Genomic DNA, 25,209 nt, shown 5'->3' with positions numbered 1-25,209 from the left:
GCCAGCTGCCAGTAACAACCCTGTCTCAGAGCCACATGACAAATACAAACACAGGTCAGCGACTAGACAGTCTACTGAGAGGGGAAAAAAAGGAGACGTATATAATATGAATTCTTTCCAATCAGAGCTTGAGTTATAAAAAAAAAAAAAAAAACAACATGCGCCAAGTTCTCATAAATGTTCTTTTTCTTTTCATGTTGGTTTCACAATTTTTTGAAAAAATTTTAATTTTAAGGAATAATGTAATGTGGTGCATTCATCAACTAAAAAATAATATTTTGGTAACATTTATAAATATTTTAATTTCTCTTTGAATTAACAATTAAGATGTGTACATTTAAAAAAAAACATTTACCGGTAAATAATATCAATATACAATAAATATTTAAACAATAAAATATAATAAATATGATAAAATATAATATAACAAGAAAAACAATAAATAAAATATAATATAACAAAAATAACAATAAATATTATATATTTATAATACATTTTATATTACAAATAATATCCATTTATAATTTATATATTATAAAATATTATGTAAAAAAAAATGTACAATATATAAAATAGAATATGGCAGCCAATTTATTAGGTAGACAACAGTAGAAAACGTTACGGTCTAATGAGTCTCGAATTCTGCGGCAACATTCAGATGGTAAGGTCAGAATTTGACATTAACAACATGAAAGAATGAATCCATCCTGCCTTGTATCAGAAGTTCAGGCTAGTGGTGGTGGTTTAATGGTGTGGGGATATTTTCTTGGCACACTTTGAGGCCCTTAGTATCAACTGAGCACAGTTCAAACGCCACAGCCTACCTGAGTATTTGCTTTATGTCCCTTTATGACCACATCTTCTGACGGCTACTTCCAGCAGGATAACACACCATGTCACAAAGCTCAAATTATCTCAGACCGATTTCTTGAACATGTCAATGAGTTTGCAACTCAAAATCCAACAGAACACCTTTGGGATGTGGTGGAACAGATTTGCATTATGGATGTGCAGCCGACAAATCTGCAGCAACTGCGTGATGCTGTCCTGTCAATATAGACCAAAGTCTCTGAGGAATGTTTCAAGCACCCTGTTGAATCTATGCCATGAAGAATTAAGGCAGTTCTGAAGGCAAAAGGGGGTCTAACCTGGTACTAGCAAGGTGTACCTAAAGTGGCCGGTGAGTGTATTTACACATTAAATATCATGCATTTTAATTCATTAATATCATTCCATTTTTGGGGATAAACATTGCCTTGTCTGCTGTGTGAACGTAGCTTAAGTGTGTCAAACGGACTGTAGAAACCTGCAAAAGCTATTAGTCTGCATTTTTATTCTCCTCTGATGTCCTTTATAGCCGTGGACGCTTGAAGTCTCAGCAAGAGAGACACAGCTATCTACAAAGAAATGATCATCATGGCTAAAACCCCCTCTGGATTTAGACACCAAGATTAATAGGGGCATTTAACTTCCTAAACTTGTCTTAGAGCCACTATTCATTGATTTCAATATAATCTGGGTCAGATCAATCCAATTTAAAGCGTTTTAGAGCCAATGTGACACAAATGATATGCTCCCAGATTGATTAACGGGACAATGATAGCCTTGAAAAAAGAATCATCAAATTGGCCACTTCAATTGTTTGCCTTTTTGCATTGTAACTAATGGCCCGCTTCTAATGGACGCAGTGCACGCTCAACATAATACAATTTCCTCTCACTGAGAATCGAGACTTCGATTTGAAAGCGTCAGTAAATTTCAATTATCGTTATAAAATCATATCAGCGTTTCAGTGTAGCACACTTTTAGGTGATATTGAGCACAGATATTATGACCTGTCCCATGGCTTCAGTCATCCGACTTTATATATGTCACTTTCATCCAGGCCATTTCTTTAGCAAAGGCCAAGTTAATACATATACTAAATCTGATTAACATAAGGTCATAAAAGTTATTGTGTTATCATAATTTTTAAGGATAAAGAGCCTTTTTCCTGTTCAAAATCAGGTTATTTCTCACTGAAACGCACTACTTAATTTGTCACTGAGCGTTTAAAAAAATATGAGCACTACAGAAATCTAGAAAGAAGTCAGTATTTTTGTTTTTTAAATTTGTCCAGAATGTTACTTTACATACTGGAAGTGGGGGTGACTTGCACTCACAAGCTCACATCTGCTAAATTCAAACTTCTTTATTCGCCGTGACATAACTTCACAATACTTCAAACGTGAATATCCACAATCTCAACTGCGCGTCTAATAGCTGGGTACAATCTCACAAAACTTCCCAAGAGTCATACCTGCAAAATCCATCTCCCTTCAGCATGGTAAGACAATAAAAAGGCCTTTTTCTGGTCTCAGCCTCCCTCGTGGTAACCAAATGGGAAAAGTCACTCTCGAGTGGAACATTAACAATTTTTACAGTTAAGGTCAGGCTTAAATTTAGCAACACATATGTTTACAATGGTAATTACGCACATTACGCCACTATGTGACGAGCTAGCCAACTCATCACTTTTATAATCTCGTAAAAGTTTTGATGTCTGTATTTTAGCATGACTCTGAACCCTGTAAGATAACCATTTTGGTGCTTTTAACATTGTAAGGTTTTAATCATTTCACGAACCTGAACGGAAACTGACAAGGGGAAAGAAATATAAAATAGGAAGTCTGGAAACGCAGATCAGCGCCAGAGAGTAAATCCATTTATAGGACGACGTCATCGCATTTTGGATTCAGCTACTTTACAAGCTTTCCGAATACGAACAGACAATTACATGCTCTGGAAATGCAAAACAAATACTGCCTTACCAAATAAAATACCAGGCGACCTTCTGAGAAACGCACCGCAAAACATAGCGAGGAGCTTAATTCACTAACTAAACACAATAAACCTGCCATTAATAAAAATAAAATAAATCTGTTAAAAGTGGACAACGATTAAGTCCGTTCAAAAGTTTAATCGTCTAAACTGCGATAAACCCACCCTGTGTAACGTCTCTTCTGAGATAAGGGAAGATATGAAGCTCTTTTATTATCCTCTTAGGCTTTTTGTTATCATTTGAGAAACATGGAAAACAGATGCTTAAAGTGTGAGACATTCCTTTTCAAAAGGTGTTTGAGGAAAATGAAGAAACAGACAAATCACAAATCTGATCTCTGGACCGTGATAAGTCCCTCGAGCCAACCTCGTATTGATTTATAACAGCTATTTCCAAGTACGGCAATGTAAAAACACAGATGAAAACAATTACTCTATTTTTGTAGGCAACAAGTGAGGTGGGTGGTAACTGAGACATTTTTGAGAAGAAAAAAAATCTGTCACAATTTTGCGCCCTCTCTCTCTCTCTCTCTCTGCCCCTGTCTTTCTCAAGCCGAGCTTCAACACACAACAAACGCTGGCCACATCACAGGCTTCTTGGGGCCTGAGGGGGCCCTTTGATTCCAGCACGCCGTGGGCATTAGCGGGAAAGTAATTAGGGTAAAAAGTTCAACCGCAGCTCCATGTCTGCAGCACTGCCAGAAATACATTTCCTCCCCTTTCACTGGGCTCTCCACAGATTCGCATACATATTGGAAACACATTGAAATGAGGAGCCTGTTGCAGGGGCACTGGTCCTCTTGTACTGGTGTTTACAGCATTTAATTACTAGAAAAAAAAAAAAAAAGAACAGATGCTGGGAAGGAAAACAGGGATGGCGAGGTGGACAGTTCAGGTATGAGAACAGCTTTTCTAACCTCAAATGTCCTTATAGTTAAGGTCAAATTGTAAATCAAATTGGTTGGAATCAAAAGAACAACCTATTATCTCCTTATTAAACTATAAAGTTTTTAAATGTTAAAAAGGGGTGTAGCATCTGAAATATCTAAGAAATGATGAAAGAAAATATACTGAAAAATATATATGGTAATATATCTTTGTACCTTTTTGGTACTATGTTAAACATTTAACCATTTTTAAACATTTAAAAACCACAGAAGTCCTAAGAGCTATACAAAAACTTAGCCAAAATGTGGTAGATTAAATGAATAATTAACTAAATTAAAACATAAAATATTGATTTTTAAAAAATAAAAAAAATCAATTACAAAGGTTATTCACATCTACATATAAAAAATAAAAAAAATAAACTTTTTTTTTTTTTTTTGCTTAAGAAATGTAATAGGCTCAATACTCCTAAATTTGCACAATCATGAAAAGGATGATGTTACACGCCCGTGCGCCTCCTCTGCAATTAATCGGAAAGATAAGGAGAAGTATGCTCATGGAAAACCGATCTGAGACAAGTGCCCTTGAAAAACAGGGAAAACTTCAAAGCCATGCAATATTCCCATCCTCAGAGAGCCTGAATTATGTGGCCATCCAGTCAGCATGAAAAAGCACGCAGGGATGATCTGAGACCCAACAATGCACCTGGCCTGAACTTTCCAAATAACTTGAAGGGTGGAGGATCCATCACGGGAAGGAAACATATTCATCTTTAACATGACTATAAGAGTGAGGATTGTGTCTGTCAGACCTATCAACAGACCATAAGGCCTACCTCAAATTACACTGAAACATGACGCAAAAGACAGATATGGTAAAACAGGACAAATGTCGGAAGGGAAAAAAGAATATGTGTGAGCCGGAGTGATAAACTTGTAACATTGCGTTTCACTCCCTGAGCTTCCAAATAAAGAATTAGACATCTCTGATGATTCATCACCATAAAGAGGTTTTATTTCTTCTAATCTTTTTTAATGTCCACATAAGAAACCAAAAGTAAACACTGGTTTTAAAGCAGACCCATGCATCAAATGCAACGGCAGAGGAGGGAGACAAACAGTCCTTCATATCTTGTGTGTGGGCAAAAAAAAAAAAAAAAAAAAAAGCAACTGAGCAAGAAGCATGAGAGAGAAGAAATGTTACATTTTATCAACACTCTGGGTGTGTAGTGTACACACAAACTAAAAATGCAAAAAGAGCTCAACAACTAATTTTAGACACTGAATAAATGACCATCTAATTTCTAAAGATTAAATGGCGACGATTACAATTTTTGGGTAAACCGTCCCTTTAAATTTACTTTGTGAGAGACAGTAAAATGTGCAATGTTTTTGCACTACCACCACCAGATGACAGATGAATCTCTCCTATTTACCTCCACTTATCTCTGCAAGGTCGCACCCACTGAGCTAAGAGATCTAACAGTTCCAGGTGTGATGGCAAGAGAGTAACAGGCTCATGGGCTCTAAAAGCATCACTTCCCAATCCTCCCTTAATCCTGTGTCTAATACAAACGCACAGAGATTTATCATTTAATACACTTAAGAGGGATTTCTCACATCTCAATAAAAATGCAATGAAAAGCACAGCTTAATAGCACAGTAGGCTTTAGCTAAGTCGCTTTAAAAATAGTCAGTGGACAACACTGGCTTTCTGCTCCTCAAAGCCATTGTGTAATTAATAAGTAGGCAGTGGGTGCCAGCAGGACTTTGCATGGATACAGTTTTGGGTAAGGACAATTTGGGCCAACGGTATAGAAAAAGGAAAAAGAGATCTCATTGATAATACAGTGGGCTGATGCTCTGCTCTTCAGAGCCATACAGTGGGAGAGTCACTGGACCTCTGCCACCATCCCGGAGTCAGGCTCCGTGTGGCCGCCGTGGAGTCAAAAGTCATGGCTCAACGCCTGTGAGGACTGGACCTTCTTCCGAACCTCCACGTGCTGTAGTCCCTGACAGCAATCCAGCTGTAATCTCCACAATGACAGAGGATTGCATTAGAGGATTGCAAAAAAAAAAAAAAAACATCCACATCCTCTCCATGGAGATCTGGAAATTTGAGGGGAAGGAAGAGAGGGCACTGTTTTCTGCCTGCCCAAACGACTTAATTTCTCTACAATCCAGAGAACAAAAGCAGGCCTCTTGAGAGGGTGAACTTTTTACCCCTTCCAAACATACTCGCTACAGAGGCCACAAATGGTTAAATGGCATGCTTTTAAATTCATCTTAAAGACCCATTTTCATTCCTTAGGTTCTGCTACTGAGGTTATACCGAATGTTCTGCAAGTAAATGGCATCATTTTAGTTAACCTTTTCTTTTTGGTTTAATTTCTTTCTTTACTTTACTTATTTTATTCATTTACTTTTTTTCTTTACTTCAATTATTTAAATTTCTTTCTTCTTTTTTTCATTTTCTACTCACGGTTTTAATGTGATTAGATCTCAGATCCATGAATTAAAAGTTTTATGGCTACATTCCATCTAGCATACTCCTAAACGCTATATTTACACACACACCAAGTGTGCCACACGAGTCCTGAAAAGTGAAGCCAAAGCGCCTCGATCGCCCCCCTAGGTGGCTGGATGCAGTATAGGTCATAAACCCCACCCTCTCCATGTAATGTAATTGGACATGAGACAATCAAATTACACATCAAATATTTTTCCTAAAGATGGTTTCTGTCATTTTAGGCAGTTTTTATCACGCTGATGTTAGTTAAAGTGTTCATTCTTCAAATAAGTTTGTTTTTAGTTAGTTATTTGATGCTATAAAAACGGGTTTTGACGTCATGATTGACAGCTTCTTCTACAATTACAAGCACACGCTCTCTTTAACCCTTAAATGCATGACTGTTTCGCCAATCATTCTTACATATTCGGGTCTTTATCGACCCGGATCTATATCTAACACAGATGGATCTCTACCTGTCACGATAATATAAAACTCCTCTGATATTAGAGTAACAATTACAGAAGAATAAAATAAATCATATTTTATTACCTTTTGGAGCTTGAAAGGGCTCGGTTTGAGCAGATGTTTTATGCCATCATCACTGTCCTCGTCAGAGCTCATTTCCCAGTAAATTCAGCAAATAATAGGCTATTTTTATATTATATTTGAGATCTCAAACATATTCTCAAAACTATATAATTTTCAGCATCTTCAAAATCAATATTTCGATCGTTAACAGCTTCACCAGATCCATCCAGTGAGAGTTACAGTCATATTTGATTGCGTTCAGTACTTACTCTGCAGTAAATTGCCGAGCCATTTTCATGTTTTGCTTATTCTTTCGTTTTTTTGTCTGAATGAATCGTCACTTCATCATTGTGTATCAGACATTGCCACCTTGTGGAATAAAGGTGAACTGCACTTATTCCATCATCTAAGATTAAATTATTGCTGTGCAGAAAAAATATACATACACTTATACACACCTCGGGTCGATAGCGACCCTATACAATTTTTTACAAAAAAATGAATACAAAAACAGGCATTCTTTTATAATTTTATGATTTTTTTCTTGTTATATTCTTTATAATGAATTGATTGAGGAATACCAAGAAGGTTGATTTCTAACTTTAAAAAATGAACGAAGAGGAGGGTAGTGAATGACGTCCCAGGTCACTAAAGACCCGAGGTATGCATTTAAGGGTTAATGAGAATATTCCGCAACCAACTAACAAGTAGCAAATAATATGTAAATCTATGTATTAATATTACTCTTGCCAAATTCATACTGAAATCAATTTACATATTTATTTTTGTTTGTTTGTTTTAAATAGATATATTACAAAATTTATTTGGTATGAGATAGAACACAGACTCAAACTGGTCACTGTAATACCTGTAGCCCTAATTAAAAGAAAAAGAAAACAAAGGTACTGTGGAAAATCAAATCCTTTCCAGATACAAGTAGGGACCAACGGTGGATTGAATAGCACATACATTCTTTGCTAATTTGCAAACCCTACCGGCACTGTAGAACAGCACGAAGGGCGGCATGTGTACTTTACTGTCAGGAAATTCACCAGATCCATACGTTGTTTGGACTTAAGACATAATCCCCTCCATTGATAAAATTATGTTGAATGTGTCTGGCTGGAGTTCTGCAATGAAGGATTTAGCACACATGCTTTTTTCCTCTTTCTGGTTTTCCTTTAATTTGCAAATCTTGTAATCTAAGCCTAAAGCTGAGTGAACCAACTTCTAAACCAGCAGTGCAGTATCGGCCAAGACTGCAATCTGTTTTCCATTTGAGTGTCAAGACAGCATCCACACTGGTGGTTGACAAAAGCTGTTATTTCAAAATGATTATATACTAAAAATCGTGTGAGGACTTTGGTAAGTTTATGAACTATTTCAGTAAAGGGGAAAGAACCGAGCACAGTGCAGCCTTTCAAAAAAAGAAAAACACCAAGCTAGGCTATTTACCAAACACTTCTACTGGAACGTAGCAGCGGCAACACCATTCACCCGGAGGGAGAGGGTTATGGTTTTCAACACGAGGCATGTTTTCAGCATTAGACCAAATGTTGCTGGAGTACAAAGCCAAACCGTCAGAGCCTGTCTCCATGTCGAGGCGGACACGGCGCGTTTGGCTGCATAAGTGTCGGCAGAGCAAAGCTCTAGTCTTGGAACGGCTGGGACGGTGGTCTCCATCAAAGTGTGCTGAAGACAGACTTCCTTATTCTATTTCCTCGGGAGGAAATATTGAGTTAAGATTTGCAGCAGCAGCGGAGGAGTTCGTTTTAAGAGGTGGCAGACGTAGCTGAGGGAAGGAGAAGAGCCAATAACTGATGCGCCCTGCTCCCTCTCACTCCCTAAGGGGGCATATTTCTCACAGATCACAGTCTGACTCTGTTAGGAGTCCATGGTTGCAGATCTGGCCCTCTGGAGCTGACTGGGTCGGTCAGTCAGTCTGCAGGGTTTGGCCGTCTCTCTCCAGACTACTCCCTGGCCCCATCAGACCTTTGCTGCAGGTTATTATGTATAACAAATTACAGGTTTTCAAATGCACTTAGGATCTGTAGCTCATAATATCTAAATGTTGCACACACTGAGGGATGTGGCTTAGACTCTACCATGCTTTAAAACGGGAAAAAGCCATAAACCGGACAACGACGGAACATTCCATTAGCACATGGGCTTCACCTCATGAAGAGTTTTACATGTCTCCACTTGTGTCGCACACAGCAGGAGATGGATGCAAGCCTATTATATCCATAAAAGATCACTTGGGGAAAAATACAAAGATCTTAAATGCCCTTGACCTGCATATAACCTCAACCGGCCTTTCTCAAATGAACAATAAAAAACAAGGTTGACGAAAGTCTAAAATAATATTCTAAACTGTAAACAATTTTTTTTTTTTTTTTAAAGCTGAAACCTTCACAATGACAAATAAATACAATGTTTGCAAGAACTAAATGAAAACAATAATAATATTTGGTCAATTATTCAGGCCTGTGCGCCGAATCAGTGACATAACATATCAAAAATACAGTAAAAATAGTAATATTGTGAAGTGTATATATATATATATATATATATATATATATATATATATATATATATATATATATATACATATATACATACACACATGACGGTTCGGGGTTCGGTACGTACCTCGGTGTCACTGTTTGGTACGGGTTCGGTACAGCAGGGCAGAGAAAACTAAACATAAAATTGCTTATTTTGTCTTATTTTTATTGAACAGTGGTTTATTGACTAAATTGTGTCTGTGTCTTTAAATAAATTCAATTCTAATTAACATTTTCTTAAGGACAAAAAAATCTATCTCAGCTAATGCTGTAAACTATATAGGAAGCCCTTTCTTGCACATAACAATAATATTGAAGGTTACAATTAACAACAAAGCCCAAACTATTAAATTCAGTTGCTATTTATTTTTAGATATAATAATCAACACTCAAATTAAAAAACAAAAATTAAATTGCACATAAGGCACGTTTTGCATTAGCTTTTTTAGTATTTTTCTACTCCAATTCATTTTTGAAATATAATCATTTACACAGTTACAGTCATAACTTGTTATTTTCATGACAAATTTATAAAAACATTTTATATCATTAAGACATTACTATCATGTAAAGTAAATATAATGAATATATAAGCTAATATAGTGGATATATTCAGCGAAATGCTCCCCTCTAGAGTTCATTTCTCTAGTGAACTAACATGCTGTGGACACTAAATGACTTTCCTGAGGTAAATATAATGCTACATGAGATTTTATTCTAAAGCTGTTTTATTGACGTCTTTCAGCAGTTGAAACACTGGTTGAAAGATTACACGTAAAAATATCTATGCATAGATCATCTGTTCTTCTTCTTTTGCGCTTTTTCCTGTTTTGGCTGTTAGCAAATAAAGTTGTATTAATGCACGTGCCCCCTTCTGGATTGTAGTGTAGATCACCTGTGACTGACTCGTTTCGTAGCCAAACTGTATGCACCGAACCGTGACGTCTGTGCAGTGACGGTTCTGGACGAATACATAAATAATTTATTCCTGTGATGACAAAGCTGAATTTTCAGTAACCATTACTTTAGTCTTCAGTGTCACATGATCCTTCAGAAATCATTCTAATGTTGGTGCTTTTTAGTAACATTTCCTATTATTATCATCAACAATCAATGCTGCGTTTGATAAAATCCTTCTATTATTGTGGTATCAATCCCAGCTTGTGCTTGTGTGGAGCTGAAAAACAACCAGGAGTGACCTGCGAATATGAAAGCTCCATGCAAAACACTAGGCCGAGATGGCAGTGGAAGTGACATCATCGTTGTGCACTCACCCAGAAGAGCCCGTGCTCTTGCACACGCCGAGGAGGGGCCGCTTCTCAGCGAAGCTGTCAGTGTTGAGGGAACCTGCAGCCGGAGGGACAGAAAGGGGAAAATTAACCACTGACCCACATAAAGAGGGACATTCATTAGCCACACGCATATGAGGCCTGTTGTCTCTCTGCCAAAGCCACCCACCCACCAAACTCAAGCTTATAACCAAAAACTACCTCAACAGGAAGCGTGCTGATTGCATTACAAGAGATGTGTAATCAAAATGATGCCTTGAAAATGTCCTCAAAAATAAAATAAAAAACAAAGCGGGCACCACTTTCCTGTCAGCTTTGATATTCACACACTCTCACCACCAAAAAATAATGCCATCTTCCTCACAGAGACTTGAAGATCAATGAAATTAAAATACCAGCATGCAAGACATTAAATGGAGACAGAGAACAGAAACGCCACTCAGCGCAACGTGTTGAACGCAAACCATTTCTCTAATGGAGAAAGCCTTCAAAGCTTTAGGAGGAGTCTTCTGTCTGACTGGCTTTAATTTCAAGGCTTCGGAGGAATTACAGAATGGCAAAAGGCCGGTAGGCATATTTTGGGTGGAGAAAACATGTCGCAGTAAGTTTACAGATCCCATATTTATCTAATTCTCTTGATTTCCATTCATGTCCGGAGAGAAGAAGATGTTAGCCTTTGTGGAGCTGTAATTTGTGTAGCCATGCCATGACACTAATCAGCTCCAGAAAAGTATGGTCCCTCTGTGGCATGGCGTGTGAGAGCAAATGTGTCATTCTCAAACCTTAACACTTTAAAGGGCCTCTCCTCAATCTTCACTTCTCTGTCATCAGACATTGCGACTGGTCACGATATCCAATCATAATGCAAATACAACGGGCCTCTAAAAGACAACAGCTGCCTTCGATTTGAAAGAACAATTAAGGGGCAGAAAACCAAGCCGTGCTCCTCTCTGCCTGTAGCTGTGCACCTCGAAAACGGCTGGACTTTGAAACAAGTGGTTTTCATTTTGTATTTTCCAATGCCTGCTTTCAATTCATGCTGAGAATTATTGAGGGGATAGTTTTCTGGAAGACATAACAAATTTCCTGCATTTCAGTAAATAGGAGGGAATTTACAAAGATGCATTCAAGAGTGGGATAAATTTAAACGGAGAGGAAGCAATGGCAGATTTTTTAGTCAGCTGTGGATATGATTGTCCATAGCTGTCACCTGGAAATGAATCATTACAAAAACAGCAGCAGAAGTCAAAAACAGAACGGATGCGGAAAAAAAGTCAGTTTGCCTCTTTAGAGAAAGCAGAACTTCCTCCTTTATTCTGGGAAAGACCTTCCCTTATTAAAATTGACACCTATTTTCAGGACTTTCCAAATCCGCCCACCCAGCTAAAACAATTACTCTTTTTTAATCCCACTACAGTGTGACACTGTTTGCGCCAAACAGATCGCAATCAGTTTCCCCACTTGTACAATTCATTTGATTTAGCTGAGAAGCGCTCTCCTCATGTGTTGGCCGTCTGCTGCTTCTTATTATGACAATTCTCTTTTATCCAAATCCAGCCGGCGTTCAATGCCTTTATTGTGCATTGTTTAAATCTGCCGAAAGAACAGAACGCAAATTCGGCACATAAATGTCACACTACAATATGGCTCAGTGCATTTCCTATTCCTTTTGTTTTTACATTATTTGATTATGCCCATGACACTTATATAGCAAGGCATAAACAAAACAAAAATAATTTTGACTAATTTCAGAATTTTAGATATGATCACAGAAAGTATGCAAAATCACAAAACAGGAAGAAAAATGTTTAAAGGAACAGTTTGACAAAACATCAATATTTAAATCACACCTAATCAGGTTGCACGTATTTTAGTTTAGTACGATGTAGCGTGCATTCTTTTGTCAGAGTATTCATTTTCGTCCTTTAACAAATGGAATGAACGCAGGCATGCGATGGCCAATGAGTGAGCCATGATGAAAGAGGAGGAAAATCTCAGAAGTCTGCAGTTCCTCTCTGCCAGAGCAGCGGTAAGAGTCCAGGCAGCCAGCTGACAGCACGCCAACATAATCGTGAAGGACTGATTTTAATATTATGATGGGAAAACAGCGGGGCTCTGGCAAATGCTCTGCGCTATTAAGAAACAGAAGGTAGTCTTTAATTTAAACATGATATATGGAAAAGCCAGTAAGGAAGAGAGACATGGAACTTTATAAATTGCCACATCTCGGTCTAACTTGATTCGAAAAAGCATGTAACTGACGAAAACTGATTTTACTTTCGGCAAATTTCTAGACAAATAACAGTGACAAACATGACGTGCTATTTATGTAACATACATGACATGTGAAATAAGTCTAAGCGTAGCGGGAGATCACGCTCTGTCAACGCATATTTCAATTTGGTGGTGGACGCTTTGGTGGACGTTCCTGACAAGCTGAAAATTAAGATGTCACTGGAATGGAGAATTTGTAATAATATTTCAAAGCAGCAGTTTTACATGGAGTAATGAAAAGATTCAGAGGCTTCATGACCCCAAGATGGGTTGGATTTATTCTGGAGAACAGTAATCAAAAAACAGTGCTAAACGCAAATAATAATGATCATTTTTTAATTTAATTTAATTTTGTTTTTGTGCATACTTAGGGTGGTGAAATTGGCTTACCAACTTTTATAAGGGAGAAAAAAACACTACATAAAAAAAAATGAAATTCAGTCTACGCTACCGTTCAAAAGTTTGGTGTCTGTAAGATTGTTTTAGTGTTTTTCAAAGAGGTCTCTTACAATCACCAAAGCTGCAGTTAATTGATCAAAAATATAGTCAAAACAGTAATATTATAACTGAAATTAAAAATCAATACAATTTAAAATAACTATTTCTATTTTAATATATTTTAAAATATGATGGCAAAACTGAATTTTCAGCATCAATCATGATCCTTCAGAAATCATTCTAATTTGCTGATTTGCTGCTCAAGAAACATTTCTTATTATTATCAATGTTAAAAATAGTTGTGTTGCATAATAGTTTTGTGGAAACTGTGGTATTTTTGATGCATTTAAATTGAAAATAATAAGTAAAAAAGAAGAAAGATAAATCTTTTGAATGTTAAAGTCATTACTGTCAATTTTGATCAATTTAATGCATCCTTGTTGAATAAAAGTATTAATTTCTTTAAAAATATATGTCAAGTTAACAATTTGCATATTGCTGGGCTTATGAATCAGAGTCCTAAACTATAAAGTGGGCCCCAAAAAGTTTATATTTTGAAGAACACATTGTGTATCCAAAATGTTTTAAGGGGACACTATATGATAAAAGTAATGCATGTATGTAGCTCTGAGTGGCTCTGAAGAAGGAGAGAGGCAGTGGGGTGACTGATACTGACTGATATGTGGGGCAGGCAGGATCCTAGCAGTTCGCACAGGTCCGTGTCGCACCGAGAACAGCTCCTGCGCCTCTCCGTTCAGCTGCAGAGAGAAGAAACAAACAGGAAAACTTAAAAGACCATGGACAGTGATGTTAGAGAGAGAAACTCAGTTCAAAGACACAGAAAAGAGGACAGTGGGTGTGTGAATGAGGTGATTCATAAACTCTGAAGGTGCGTATGGGTTTGTACCAGAGCCACATCACAAAGGTTATCAGGCCAAAGACAAAAACCGATCCATAAAATTATACTTTAGAGTAGACGGGGCTCCAACATTTTATCTTTTATTTGTATATAAGCAAACACATTCCATTCGAAAGCGTTGACACAGAGTGTCTGACTGAGAAACACCCATGACGAATACCCTAAATACTGTGGCATCCCTTTGGAACATTAACAGACATAAAAGTACTTGACTGTAAATCACACAATGCTCTGTTTGGTCTGCAGCGGCTGTGATGTGGTTTGATAATGAGTCATCCAACAACTAGAAGATAAACATCAGGCATCTGTGGACAAACCAAAGCAAGACACTAAAAAAAAAAAAACTAAAAAAAACACACTGCCGTGTAATGTTATCTGGCCTTCGGATATGAACGGAAAACGGATGAAAGCCACAACACTCAATACTATCATTAACAAATATGTTCTTAAATGACACTTGTGCTGTTTTCAAAGCTAAAGTATGTTTTTCATAGTTTAATTTTTCTACCCCAGTTTAACGGAACAGTTCACACAAAAATGAAAATCATAGGTGAATCACTTACTCATCCTCATATTGTTCCAAACCCTGTATGACTTTGTTTTTTCAGTGGAACACAAAAGTTGAAATTAAGAATTTTGAGGCTATTATCTTCCATATAGTATGTAAATTTTATATGTAAAGTGCTTTGAGTGCCCAGAAAAGTGCTATATAAATGTAAGGAATTATTATTATTATTATTATTATTATTATTATTAATAATGAATGTGAATGAGCACTGGGGCTGTCAAGCTCCAAAATGACAAAAAAAGCTCCACTGACATTTCATAAAAGTGTTAAATATGACTCATTCCATGCCTTCTGAAGTCATGAAGTAACAGATTTGTGTCAAGAACAGAAATTTAAGTTGATATTCAAACTTTGATGTAGCTCTTCTTGTAGAAGCAGAGGTGGGAAATACTGACATTCAATGCACAAACTCCTTCCAAGTGCTTCCGCCAAAACCGTATTCCGTATTCTTCAAAAAGCTTACGCTGTATGTCCTACGCCTTCCCTATTCTACTTACGGAATGAACGCAGTGCCAGTTCCATTTTTTCCGTAAGTAGAATAGCGAAGGCGTAGGACATACAGCGTAAACTTTTTGAAGAAGAATACGAAAATGCGGTTTTGGCGGAAGCACATGGAAGGCGATCATTTGTTTATATAAAGCATATACATTTACATTTTTTCGAAAATGACCGATCGTTTCACTAGATAACACCCTTATTCCTCGTCTGGTATCGTTTAAAGCCCTTTGAAGCTGCACTGAAACTGTCATTTTGACCTTCAACCAATTTTAGGCCATTGAAGTCCACTATATGGAGAATAATCCTGGAATGTTTTCATCAAACACCTTAATTTCTTTTCGACTGAAGAAAGAAAGACATGAACATCTTGGATGAAATGAGGGTGAGTAAATGATCAGGAAAATTTTATTTGAAAGTGAACTAATCCTTTAACATCTGCCAAAAATAAAAGTTTTTTGTTGTTATTAAAAAACAAGCAAGCAAGCCCAGACAAGTGAGAAAAAGTAACACAAAAGTAACTGAACAAATTTTTTCAATGTTTTTTTAAAAACAAAAACACAATTAGTTACTTTTTTTAGGAAGTAAGACAATATGCATTACTTTTAAAAGTAACTTTCTCCAACACTGGTCATGAATAACCATCATGTTTATAGAGCGCACACAACGCCTCTGCCTTTTTCCAGATTTCTGGAGAGGATAGGGGAGCTGTCAGTCAATAAATTGGAAAACTGCTTTGTTACTTATTTGAAAAAGTAACTCCGATATTTTGTTGTAAATTTTAAAGTAATGTGTTACTTACTAGTTACATGAAAAAAGTAATCTGATTACATAACTCGCGTTACTTGTAACGCGTTACCCCCAACACTGGTGATTTGGTTGTGAAGTTCTCAGAGATCCGGTCACAGGTGTTAACAGCTCACTAAAGTGCATTTATTCACCCTTCATGAGGGTGAATAAATGACAAAAAAATATATATATATTTTTGGGTAAACTATCCCTTTAATATGAATATCCAGTTATAAGGTAAGGCACTAATAGGGCACTAGTAGGTTGATTTCCCTGAAAAGTGACTTGTGGCTCTGTGCTATTGTTTGAGCATCCAGCTCTGGCTTAGCCAATGGTGTGGTATTGTGAAGATGCCATTTGGGGGCAAAAATGTGGTTGCGAGAAATCAAAGAACAATGGGAGGCAAACAAAGAAAGATTTGTTCACAGAGTAGGACAAATCAAGGAAAACTGACAGAAACAAACTTCTCAAGAAGGAAGGAGGGTGAGCCAACAACTGAACCACAAAACTAAAGCTACCATGTACTCCATCAACGTGCCCCCTGCCCCCAAAGAAACAAGGACGTGACCGTGACTAACTGGCCCGGGCTGATATACAGCACTTAGAAGGAACACCTACATTTGATGGACTCTAATATCAATATAAACAAAAATCAAATTAGTCTTAATCACGTCATTCTCATTCCAACACTGTAATAAGCTGCTGGAAATCCAGATCTGTGAAACCAAAGCTGGGAGTGGCATATCACATCGCAACGGCGGAAATATTTTGAAATCCTACAGCCTTTTGTTCAAACTTTTTGTTTTAAGAATTAAGCCCTGAATGTGCGTCTCTATGTGCGTTAAATTACAGAAACGTCCTTTATCACATTACTGGACATAATCCATGTGTCTCAAGCAGATAAGCCCACAGAGGATGATCGCTCTTTTGCACAATTAGTAGCTTTTTCGAATGCAGGATCAGTCATGTTTTTATTAAAAGAGCTCGGTGCAGACTTTGGAGCTGCCAAGTGGGAGATTAATATGGCATCTACAGCACAGCACATTTGATGTGAGAGAGAGAGAGAGAGAGAGAGAGAGACAGAAGGGGACAAAACAAGAGAGAGAGGTAATGCACGCAGGCCACCACAAAACAAAACCACCGGCTGGCAAATGGGGCAGAGGAATAATGGAATTTAGCGGATTGTGAGGTTTACATTAATGCGACTGTCATTGTGCATTACCAGACTGCTCATCCTCGCTTTACACGGCTTTAGTGATGGCATCCATCAACAACCTCTCAGCTATTACATTACTATTTATCACAGCAATATGCAAAATTGAGGCTTCTTGGTTGTCATTCCGTCTTGTAGTTTTTAATTTCATTTACATGGATGCAGTGTAGAAAATGAGTTTTGTTCATCTCCAGCCACTCAATGTGATGGAATTCGGCAAATCAGAGTGAATAAACAGCATCTGGAGCTGAGAGAGGCGGCAGCTCTGTTTGTATTCTTAGAAAGCAGAGAGCATCTGAAAGCAGAGCAGACAGAGGACAATGCCCCACATTAGGCAAGAATGTAACAACGTCGTGGTCTCCTGGCCTGCTGGGCTCTTGATATGATAGCGATTATAAATATGAACTTATTCTGATCTGCTTCCTAAAATACACTGCAACAACCTAAGATTTTGGATTGGTTTTCAGACTTTAAAATGTTCAACACAATTATCATTTTTTTCTGCAAAGGGAATGGAATATTTCATCTGAGAAAAAGAGACCCTAAAAAATCCTATCCAATATTCCAAGATCCAATTCAATATCTACACTTTCAAAAAAAAAAAAAAAAAAACACAGTAATATTACATCTTAGTTGTTTTTTTATGTATAAAATGCATTACGTTGATCACCTGCTCTCTACACTCTAAAAAAAATAGCTGTAAAAAATGAAAAAAAATTACACAGTAAAATACTGTTTTCCATTGAAACAGTAATATACTGTGAAAACAATGCATTCTGGGTAATATTATTTGTTGTTTTCAAGAAAGTACTTATCCAGAATGCACTGTTTTTACAGTATATTACTGTTTCAATGGAAAACAGTATTTTACTGTGTAATTTTTTTTTTTTTTCACAGCTATTTTTTTTAGAGTGTAGAGAGCAGGTGATCAACGTAATGCATTTTATACATAAAAAAACAACTAAGATGTAAACAAAATTGGTATAATTAAAGGTTTAAAATTAATATTTAAAAACAGAAAATGTGCATGCCAAGCTAATACTAAAGCAAAAGTGGGATTTGGATAATACAACAATATCTAAATGGCATAATACTGTCTAATAATTAAAATTATATATTAAAATGTGAGCCTATACTAATAAGAAGATAATTGTTTTTCAAGTTATGGCAAATAACTTTTAAAAAAATGTATATCATTTATACTATTTTCTCTAAATTAATTCAAAATAAAGCTAAATAAAAACAAAAATAAATCATATTAAAAGGTTGCAGGTGAATTTAGGCTAGTGCTGTCAAACGATTAATCGCATCCAAAATAAAAGTTTGTGGTTACATATTATGTGTGTGTACTGTGTATATGTATTATGTATAGATAAATACACACACATGTATATATATATATTATATATATACATAAATACACACACACACACACATATATATATATATATATATATATATATATATATATATATATATATATATATATATATATATATATATATATATATATATATATATATACACACAAACTTTTATTTTGGATGTGATTAATCACGATTAATTGTTAATTTAGACATAACATGTACAGAATGAAAAACATATTCATTTTGAGATTTGCTAAAGATTGTTTAACAGTGTTATTAAATTATTTAGTGATTTTAAAGTGTTTTTTTTTTAATTAAGTGATTTTAAAGATCAAATTTTAAAATCAAATAAATACTTAATACCGACTAATGCCATTATATTAAAAAATAAATGAATCTCGATTAACACACATCGAACAGGGATAGAAGAAAGTATTTAAACACCTAAAAATTACACTTATGTCCCTTTACTTATGGCATAAACCAGGCAAAACCCATTCAAACTGTGAAATGCAGCGGGCTGCTTTAATAACAACAGACACCTCCAATGTCCTGCATGTCATCCCTTTACTACAACACCACTTCAATTAGCCCCATCTAATCTTCCTGCTATCTCCTGCAAGCCAGCAACACCTCCATCAAAGATTCCGCTCCACCGAGATGCTAATGCACAGGAACGCAGAAATGTACCACGGTTAGTGCCACTCCTGCTCCTCCCTTCAACGCCATTACTGAAGGTGTCGCCTCAGCAACTGTCACAAACACTTTGCAGGCAGCTCACTGTCAGACAGTGTGACGCTTTCAACACTTTCACAAAAAGTGCGAGGTTAATTCTTGCAGAGAATAGTGAGCTCATGTCTGTGATGATGCTCAAATGCACCCAAATTCATGACAAAGAAGTGCAACTCTTTCCTGAGATGATAACAGTCATAACATTTAAAAAAATAACTGTCATGTCATTTCTAAAAGAGCCAGGGTGAAAAAGAAATCACATCACTTGATAGATATCTTGATCTCTATTACCATATGAGAAACCTTTAATATCGAAATGCTGACATTTGACATTTGATTCAGAAATTAACATGGGTCTACACATTATTAACCCAACTTCTATAATAAAATCTCTATTTCTTCTAGGACACAGCCTTACCTTTGTCTATGGTGGCACCAAGTGGTGAAAAAGAGTAATAGCATTGCACAGAAACTAAACAACATCAAGTCAGCAATATCAAGCAAGTCAAAAAGATAAATCTTAAGGCCCTTTGTGAGTCAAATTTGAGTTAACATTATATTTGAATACAAAATTGGATAAAGATGGTAAATTTCTCTATTCACTTTGGAAATGAAGGACAAATAATGCAGTTTACACCTGGTGTAATAGTTTACACCAATGCAGTTTACACCTGGTGTAAACTGTATAATTTGTCCTACATTTTGGAAGTAGAAAATAAGTCAGTACTGGAAAATTTCTGGTTGGTTTGCCGATGCAAAAAACTGTCAGTGTGAACATCCCCTTAAAAGGGATAGTTCACCCAAAAATGAAAATGATCATTTATTCACCCAATAAATTGTTGTTCCAAACCTGTATGAATTTCTTTCTTTTGTTGAACACAAAGGACGACATTTTGAATGTTGGTAACCAAACAGCTGTGAGGCACCATTGACTTCTATAGTATGGGAAACAAAAATACTATGGAAGTCAATGGTTCCCCTAGAAATGTTTGGTTACCAATATTTTTCAAAATCTCTTATTTTGTGTTCAGCAGAAGAAAGAAATTCTTACAGGTTTGAAATACTACATTACTACATACGTCATGTGACCGAAAGTGTCAGTTGCATCACTTCACTGCCATTCACGACTCCTCTCTAGTAGCCTATGGCAGGGGTTCCCAATCACATTCCTGGAGCACCCCAACACTGCTTGTTTTCCATGTCTCCTTAAAGGGGGGGTATCACACACAGTTTCTACCAATCTCATGTTAATCTTGACTACATATAGAGTAATATTACATACTTCATATCTCCGAAAAGTATTTTGTTTTATCATATTTATAAAAGATAGCTGCGCTGTACCGAGTCTTTCCGAAAAAAGCTGAGCTCATGGAGGCATGCCTGCCGTCAGTGCCATGGGCAGAGCTAAAGAATCACGAGCACATGCAGCTTTTGTGTAGAGATTGTCTGCTAGCTGTGACATCATCATAAATAAAAAGGGAACAAAAACGTTCGTGTTGTTTACATTATATGCACTCGAGTGCCGATTGCCAACAAAACACAGACATCTGATGCAGCTTTACTCACTGCCCACGATCTGCAAATCCAGCGGCGAACTGGGACTTGTTTACAAAGCATTCATCACCGAAATCCCGGGAACAAACAAACATACGTGTGCAACTCCGTTGCTGCCCTGGAAAAACAAACTTCATCCACTGTTCCCTTAATGCTGGGTTCTTTGGGAAGCTGAAAAAGGTAATCTCTCCCTCACAACCAAAAACACACTCCTTTGGTGACAGGAACTGCGTCTCATTTTGGAGGCTGCGTCCTTTGGAGGTCGCATTTGAAGGCTGCATACGTCATCAAGGTAACTGTAATAAAATTGACTGATATTCATTGTGAGGTGTAAAATACTGTAATTTCTTTCTTACGTTGCAATCTAACGGTTATTTTTCTTAAATGAGACTGCTCCGCTCTCTTTTGATGTCATACAGGCCATAATCGAAAAAAACTCTCCGAGACCCGGTCCGAAACCGGAAGTAGTGTATTTAGCATAGAAATACTCCGTCATACGTCCAACTTGTGTTTAGAAACTTTGGCCATGTTTAGCATGAGAATGCAACTCTTTAACAGTGTAAATAAGTCAAAATGCATGAAATAGCATTAGACCCCCATTAATCAAACACACCTGATTCAGATCATCAGCTCATTAGTAGAGACTCCAAGACCTGAAATGGGGGTGTCAGACAAAGGAGAGATACAAAATAAGCAGTGTCGGGAGGCTTCCAGGAACATGGTTGGGAACCACTGGCCTATGGGATAGTAAAGTGTCCACTGTATGTGCATTTCAGAATCTCACTGGCAGTAGGTCATCCCGGTACTTTTTGACCAACAGTTCAAATACTGTGAATTCGGACATACTGCTACTTAATGCATATTCGGATGCAGGCAGAGAGACGGTTTAAAATGTACTCACTGATATGCTCCAAATCTGCATTCCATCAGTGTAGCCAATCATCAAGCAGAGAGGCGGGTCAGTGCCGCTGCCGTGCATCTCTTGGAACTCTGGTAGGCGGGCCACATCTGGACACAGGACAAGAAACACTCATTGTCAGCGTGACAGACATGAAAACAGCGAAGTAAACCACAAAGTTTTTGCATAAGTGTTAAACAAAGCAATAAACAAACAAGACACAGATGATCCTAACAGTGGATTACGTAAATAATCATTCAAAAGTTGGTGAAATATATCACCTTTCTGATTGCCACTGTTTATTCCTCTGATGAGAGGCTATACAGTCCTATACAGTGAAGGAAGATGTGTCACTTGTTCTATCAATGTTATGCTGTAGTGCACCAAGATAAGGCACTGGGATTAAAGCTGGGGATGTTAACAGTCTAAATAAACTCGGGAAGAAAACTGGCTGTAGCAGAATCATCTGTGAGAGGAAAATGATGTCTAAACTTCTGACAGTCATCTCATCCCCTCCGTGACATGTTAAATAAGAAATTAATGCTATTATTCAGCAAGGATGCAAAAAAGTGACAATAAAGACATTTATAATGTTACAAAAGATTTCTATTTTAAATAAATGGGGGGGGGGGGGTGTAGCACAATTTGCACAACACAGCTTTCATCAGCTTTGCCATCACAGGAATAAATTACATTTATTGTAAAATATATTCAAACAGAAAATTATTACTTTAAATTGGAAAAATATTTCACAATATTTACTGTATTTTGATCAAATAAATGGAGCCTTGGTGAGCATAAGAGACTTCTTTAAAAAAAAGCAATGTAGTGTGGTAGTGTACATTTGAAAAGTTTCTTCCACTGGGTAAAAACACAATATCAAACTTTTGTGGCTTGCCTTAAAAATAAATAAAAATGGATCACAATACTTGGGCCCTCAGACCCAATGTGTTTATATGCAGAATGCATCAGTTTAACATGACAAAACAAAATATATTTTCCACAATATCTAAATCAAAGACAAAATGAACTTACCATTGATGTCTGTTTTTTCAAAACGGACCCAAACTATCTTTTCTTTTTCATCATTTGGAGGCGTCCCAGTGTATGCCTGAAATTTCAAAGACGGTGATAGAAATATGCATTAAAAAAGGCTAAATATTTTCTAAATAAATCGTTCTTACTCTCACTATCAATCAATTTTTTATCTAAACTTTTAAATGCTCTCAACAGTTTTACAACAGAAATCTACTAACACCTTGAATTGTCCATAGATTAACGTCACGTACTTTAAATTACAAGAAAAAAAAAGTAAATTTCCAGGTTTGTACACAAAAAAAAAGACATAAAGAAATCATTCACCTGAGGGACTACATCCTGCAAGAACGTAACTACGCTCTCCATGTATGACTGTTCTCTGCAAAAGAGTAAACCCAATTGTCAAGAAAAAAAATAGCCACATAAGAAGAGACTGATGCCAAAGTTGATCAGCAATGAAATATTTTGTCACCTTTTTATTTGTGACATCTTAATATTTACAATACTGTACACTTGGTTGGCTTTACAAATTCAAAAACACTGAAATTTCATTCACTAATGATTCAATATGCTCTTACGTTGCAGCCTGTGCTCGAACCACAACCCCACCAGCACAGCGGCTCGGTCTGCGCGGGGAGTCCGACGCCATGGCCAACCACTCAGTATCCTGCTGGAGCAGAGTATAAGAAGATGAGGCCATGCTTTTCAAATGATCATTACTTTCAACATGACTGCAGAGATGCCTCACTGTTAAGCACTGCTTATGGTTGATCATTCTAATCTTTATTACCCTAAATTCAACAGATGCAATAGGCTACAAATAATAACTGCATCACTACAGATCATCCACCTTGCAAATGGATGTAAACAAATAAGGCAAAGATGTGCCTGGGTCAGTTTAATTTGCATAATAGGCACATTCCTATTAAGTATTGATCCTGTAAATGATCTATAACACAGACTAGTGACGATCTATAATGATCTACAACACACACAACAGACATCTGCGCGAGATAAACAAAAGAAAACACTCTGAAGCCAGATTTACTAGTAGGAAAACTATAGGACCCTTTATTACCACCATAACAATGTGATTAACTCTTGATTTAGTTACATTTTACCATAAATTTAACATCATTTGTTGTGAGACAATGGCCAAAGAAAGGTCAAGAGTGTGTCTGAGGTATAACAGCTGTCAGTTATGTCAGTACAAGACATTTCATCATATCAACTCTCTCCACAGTTTGTCTGTTAGCTTAGCCAGCACCGCTATCTGTCATCATAAAGCTCCAAAGACAATAAACTGAGGGACGACAATGACTTATATGACTTCCTGAAAGAAATACATATAAAAAGATATGACAGAAATGTACATGTGAATGTTTAATGAAGAGACATTTATACTAACCTGAGGTTTTGTGTTTTGAATTCGGATCAACAGAGGTCCTCACAAAACGCCACAGTGAAGCTGACATGCAACGGAAACAACAGATGCTTCAGCCAATCGGAGGTGAGCGTCGGGGACGAGTAGCCAATAGACTTACGAAAGAGGCGGGCGTTTAGTTATTTCTGACCAATCGGGGATGGCAGGAGCTGTTTGGGTTTTTTTTGTTCTCTGAACGATACTGATGCGTCGTTAAAATTAACATTTACATCATGGTGGAGTGTTATATAAAGCAAGGTTTATTTGGTTCGCGATTTTACGAGTATTTCCACATTTTAATATGCGCACAGCAGCATGAATTTACCTGCATGTTACATCAAGTCACGCTGATGTGTTTATTTACATCGAAGTATCGCGTGATCAACAGCCGAGCTACTTCGCTCAACCTCGGCTTTTTTCGGAAAAACGAATATTTAGAGGTAGGGAAACTATAAATGGGTGTTCTTTCTCAACTTCTACAGGTGCTGGTCATATAATTAGAATATCATCAAAAAGTTGATTTATTTCACTAATTCCATTCAAAAAGGGAAACTTGTATATTATATTCATTAATTGCACACAGACTGATATATTTCAAATGTTTATTTCTTTTAATTTTGATGATTATAACTGACAACTAAGGAAAACCCCAAATTCAGTATCTCAGAAAATTAGAATATTACTTAAGACCAATACAAAGAAAGGATTTTTAGAAATCTTGGCCAACTGAAAAGTATGAACATGAAAAGTATGAGCATGTACAGCACTCAATACTTAGTTGGGGCTCTTTACAATACCCCATAGATTTCCTATGGGGTTAAGGTCAGGCGAGTTTACTGGCCAATTAAGAACAGGGATACCATGGTCCTTAAACCAGGTACTGGTAGCTTTGGCACTG

At 36.8% G+C, this 25,209-nt stretch overlaps 1 protein-coding gene across 4 annotated transcripts in view; it reads right to left on the bottom strand.

The window, feature by feature from the left end:
* Positions 1–24,450, bottom strand: part of bcas3 (BCAS3 microtubule associated cell migration factor) — a 272,896-nt gene extending 248,446 nt beyond the window's left edge. For 2 of the 4 annotated variants that reach the window (XM_048162167.1, XM_048162170.1), the window contains exons 1-7: positions 24,297–24,449; positions 23,467–23,555; positions 23,213–23,267; positions 22,886–22,961; positions 21,854–21,960; positions 13,992–14,073; positions 10,589–10,661 (exon numbers count right to left, since the gene is read on the bottom strand). In XM_048162167.1, the coding sequence (XP_048018124.1) occupies positions 10,589–10,661; positions 13,992–14,073; positions 21,854–21,960; positions 22,886–22,961; positions 23,213–23,267; positions 23,467–23,537 (464 nt within the window). In that variant the 5' untranslated portion in view covers positions 23,538–23,555; positions 24,297–24,449. Of the gene's footprint in view, positions 1–10,588; positions 10,662–13,991; positions 14,074–21,853; positions 21,961–22,885; positions 22,962–23,212; positions 23,268–23,466; positions 23,559–24,296 lie in introns of all 4 variants that reach the window. The other 2 variants (XM_048162169.1, XM_048162168.1) reach the window with 2 other exon arrangements.
* Between the last annotated feature and the right edge of the window lie 759 nt (positions 24,451–25,209).

This window comes from Megalobrama amblycephala, linkage group LG16, assembly GCF_018812025.1.
Source record: "Megalobrama amblycephala isolate DHTTF-2021 linkage group LG16, ASM1881202v1, whole genome shotgun sequence".
Lineage (NCBI taxonomy): Eukaryota > Metazoa > Chordata > Actinopteri > Cypriniformes > Xenocyprididae > Megalobrama > Megalobrama amblycephala.
The sequence above is the reverse complement of the archived record's forward strand: the minus strand, read 5'-3'. Positions and strand labels throughout refer to the sequence as shown.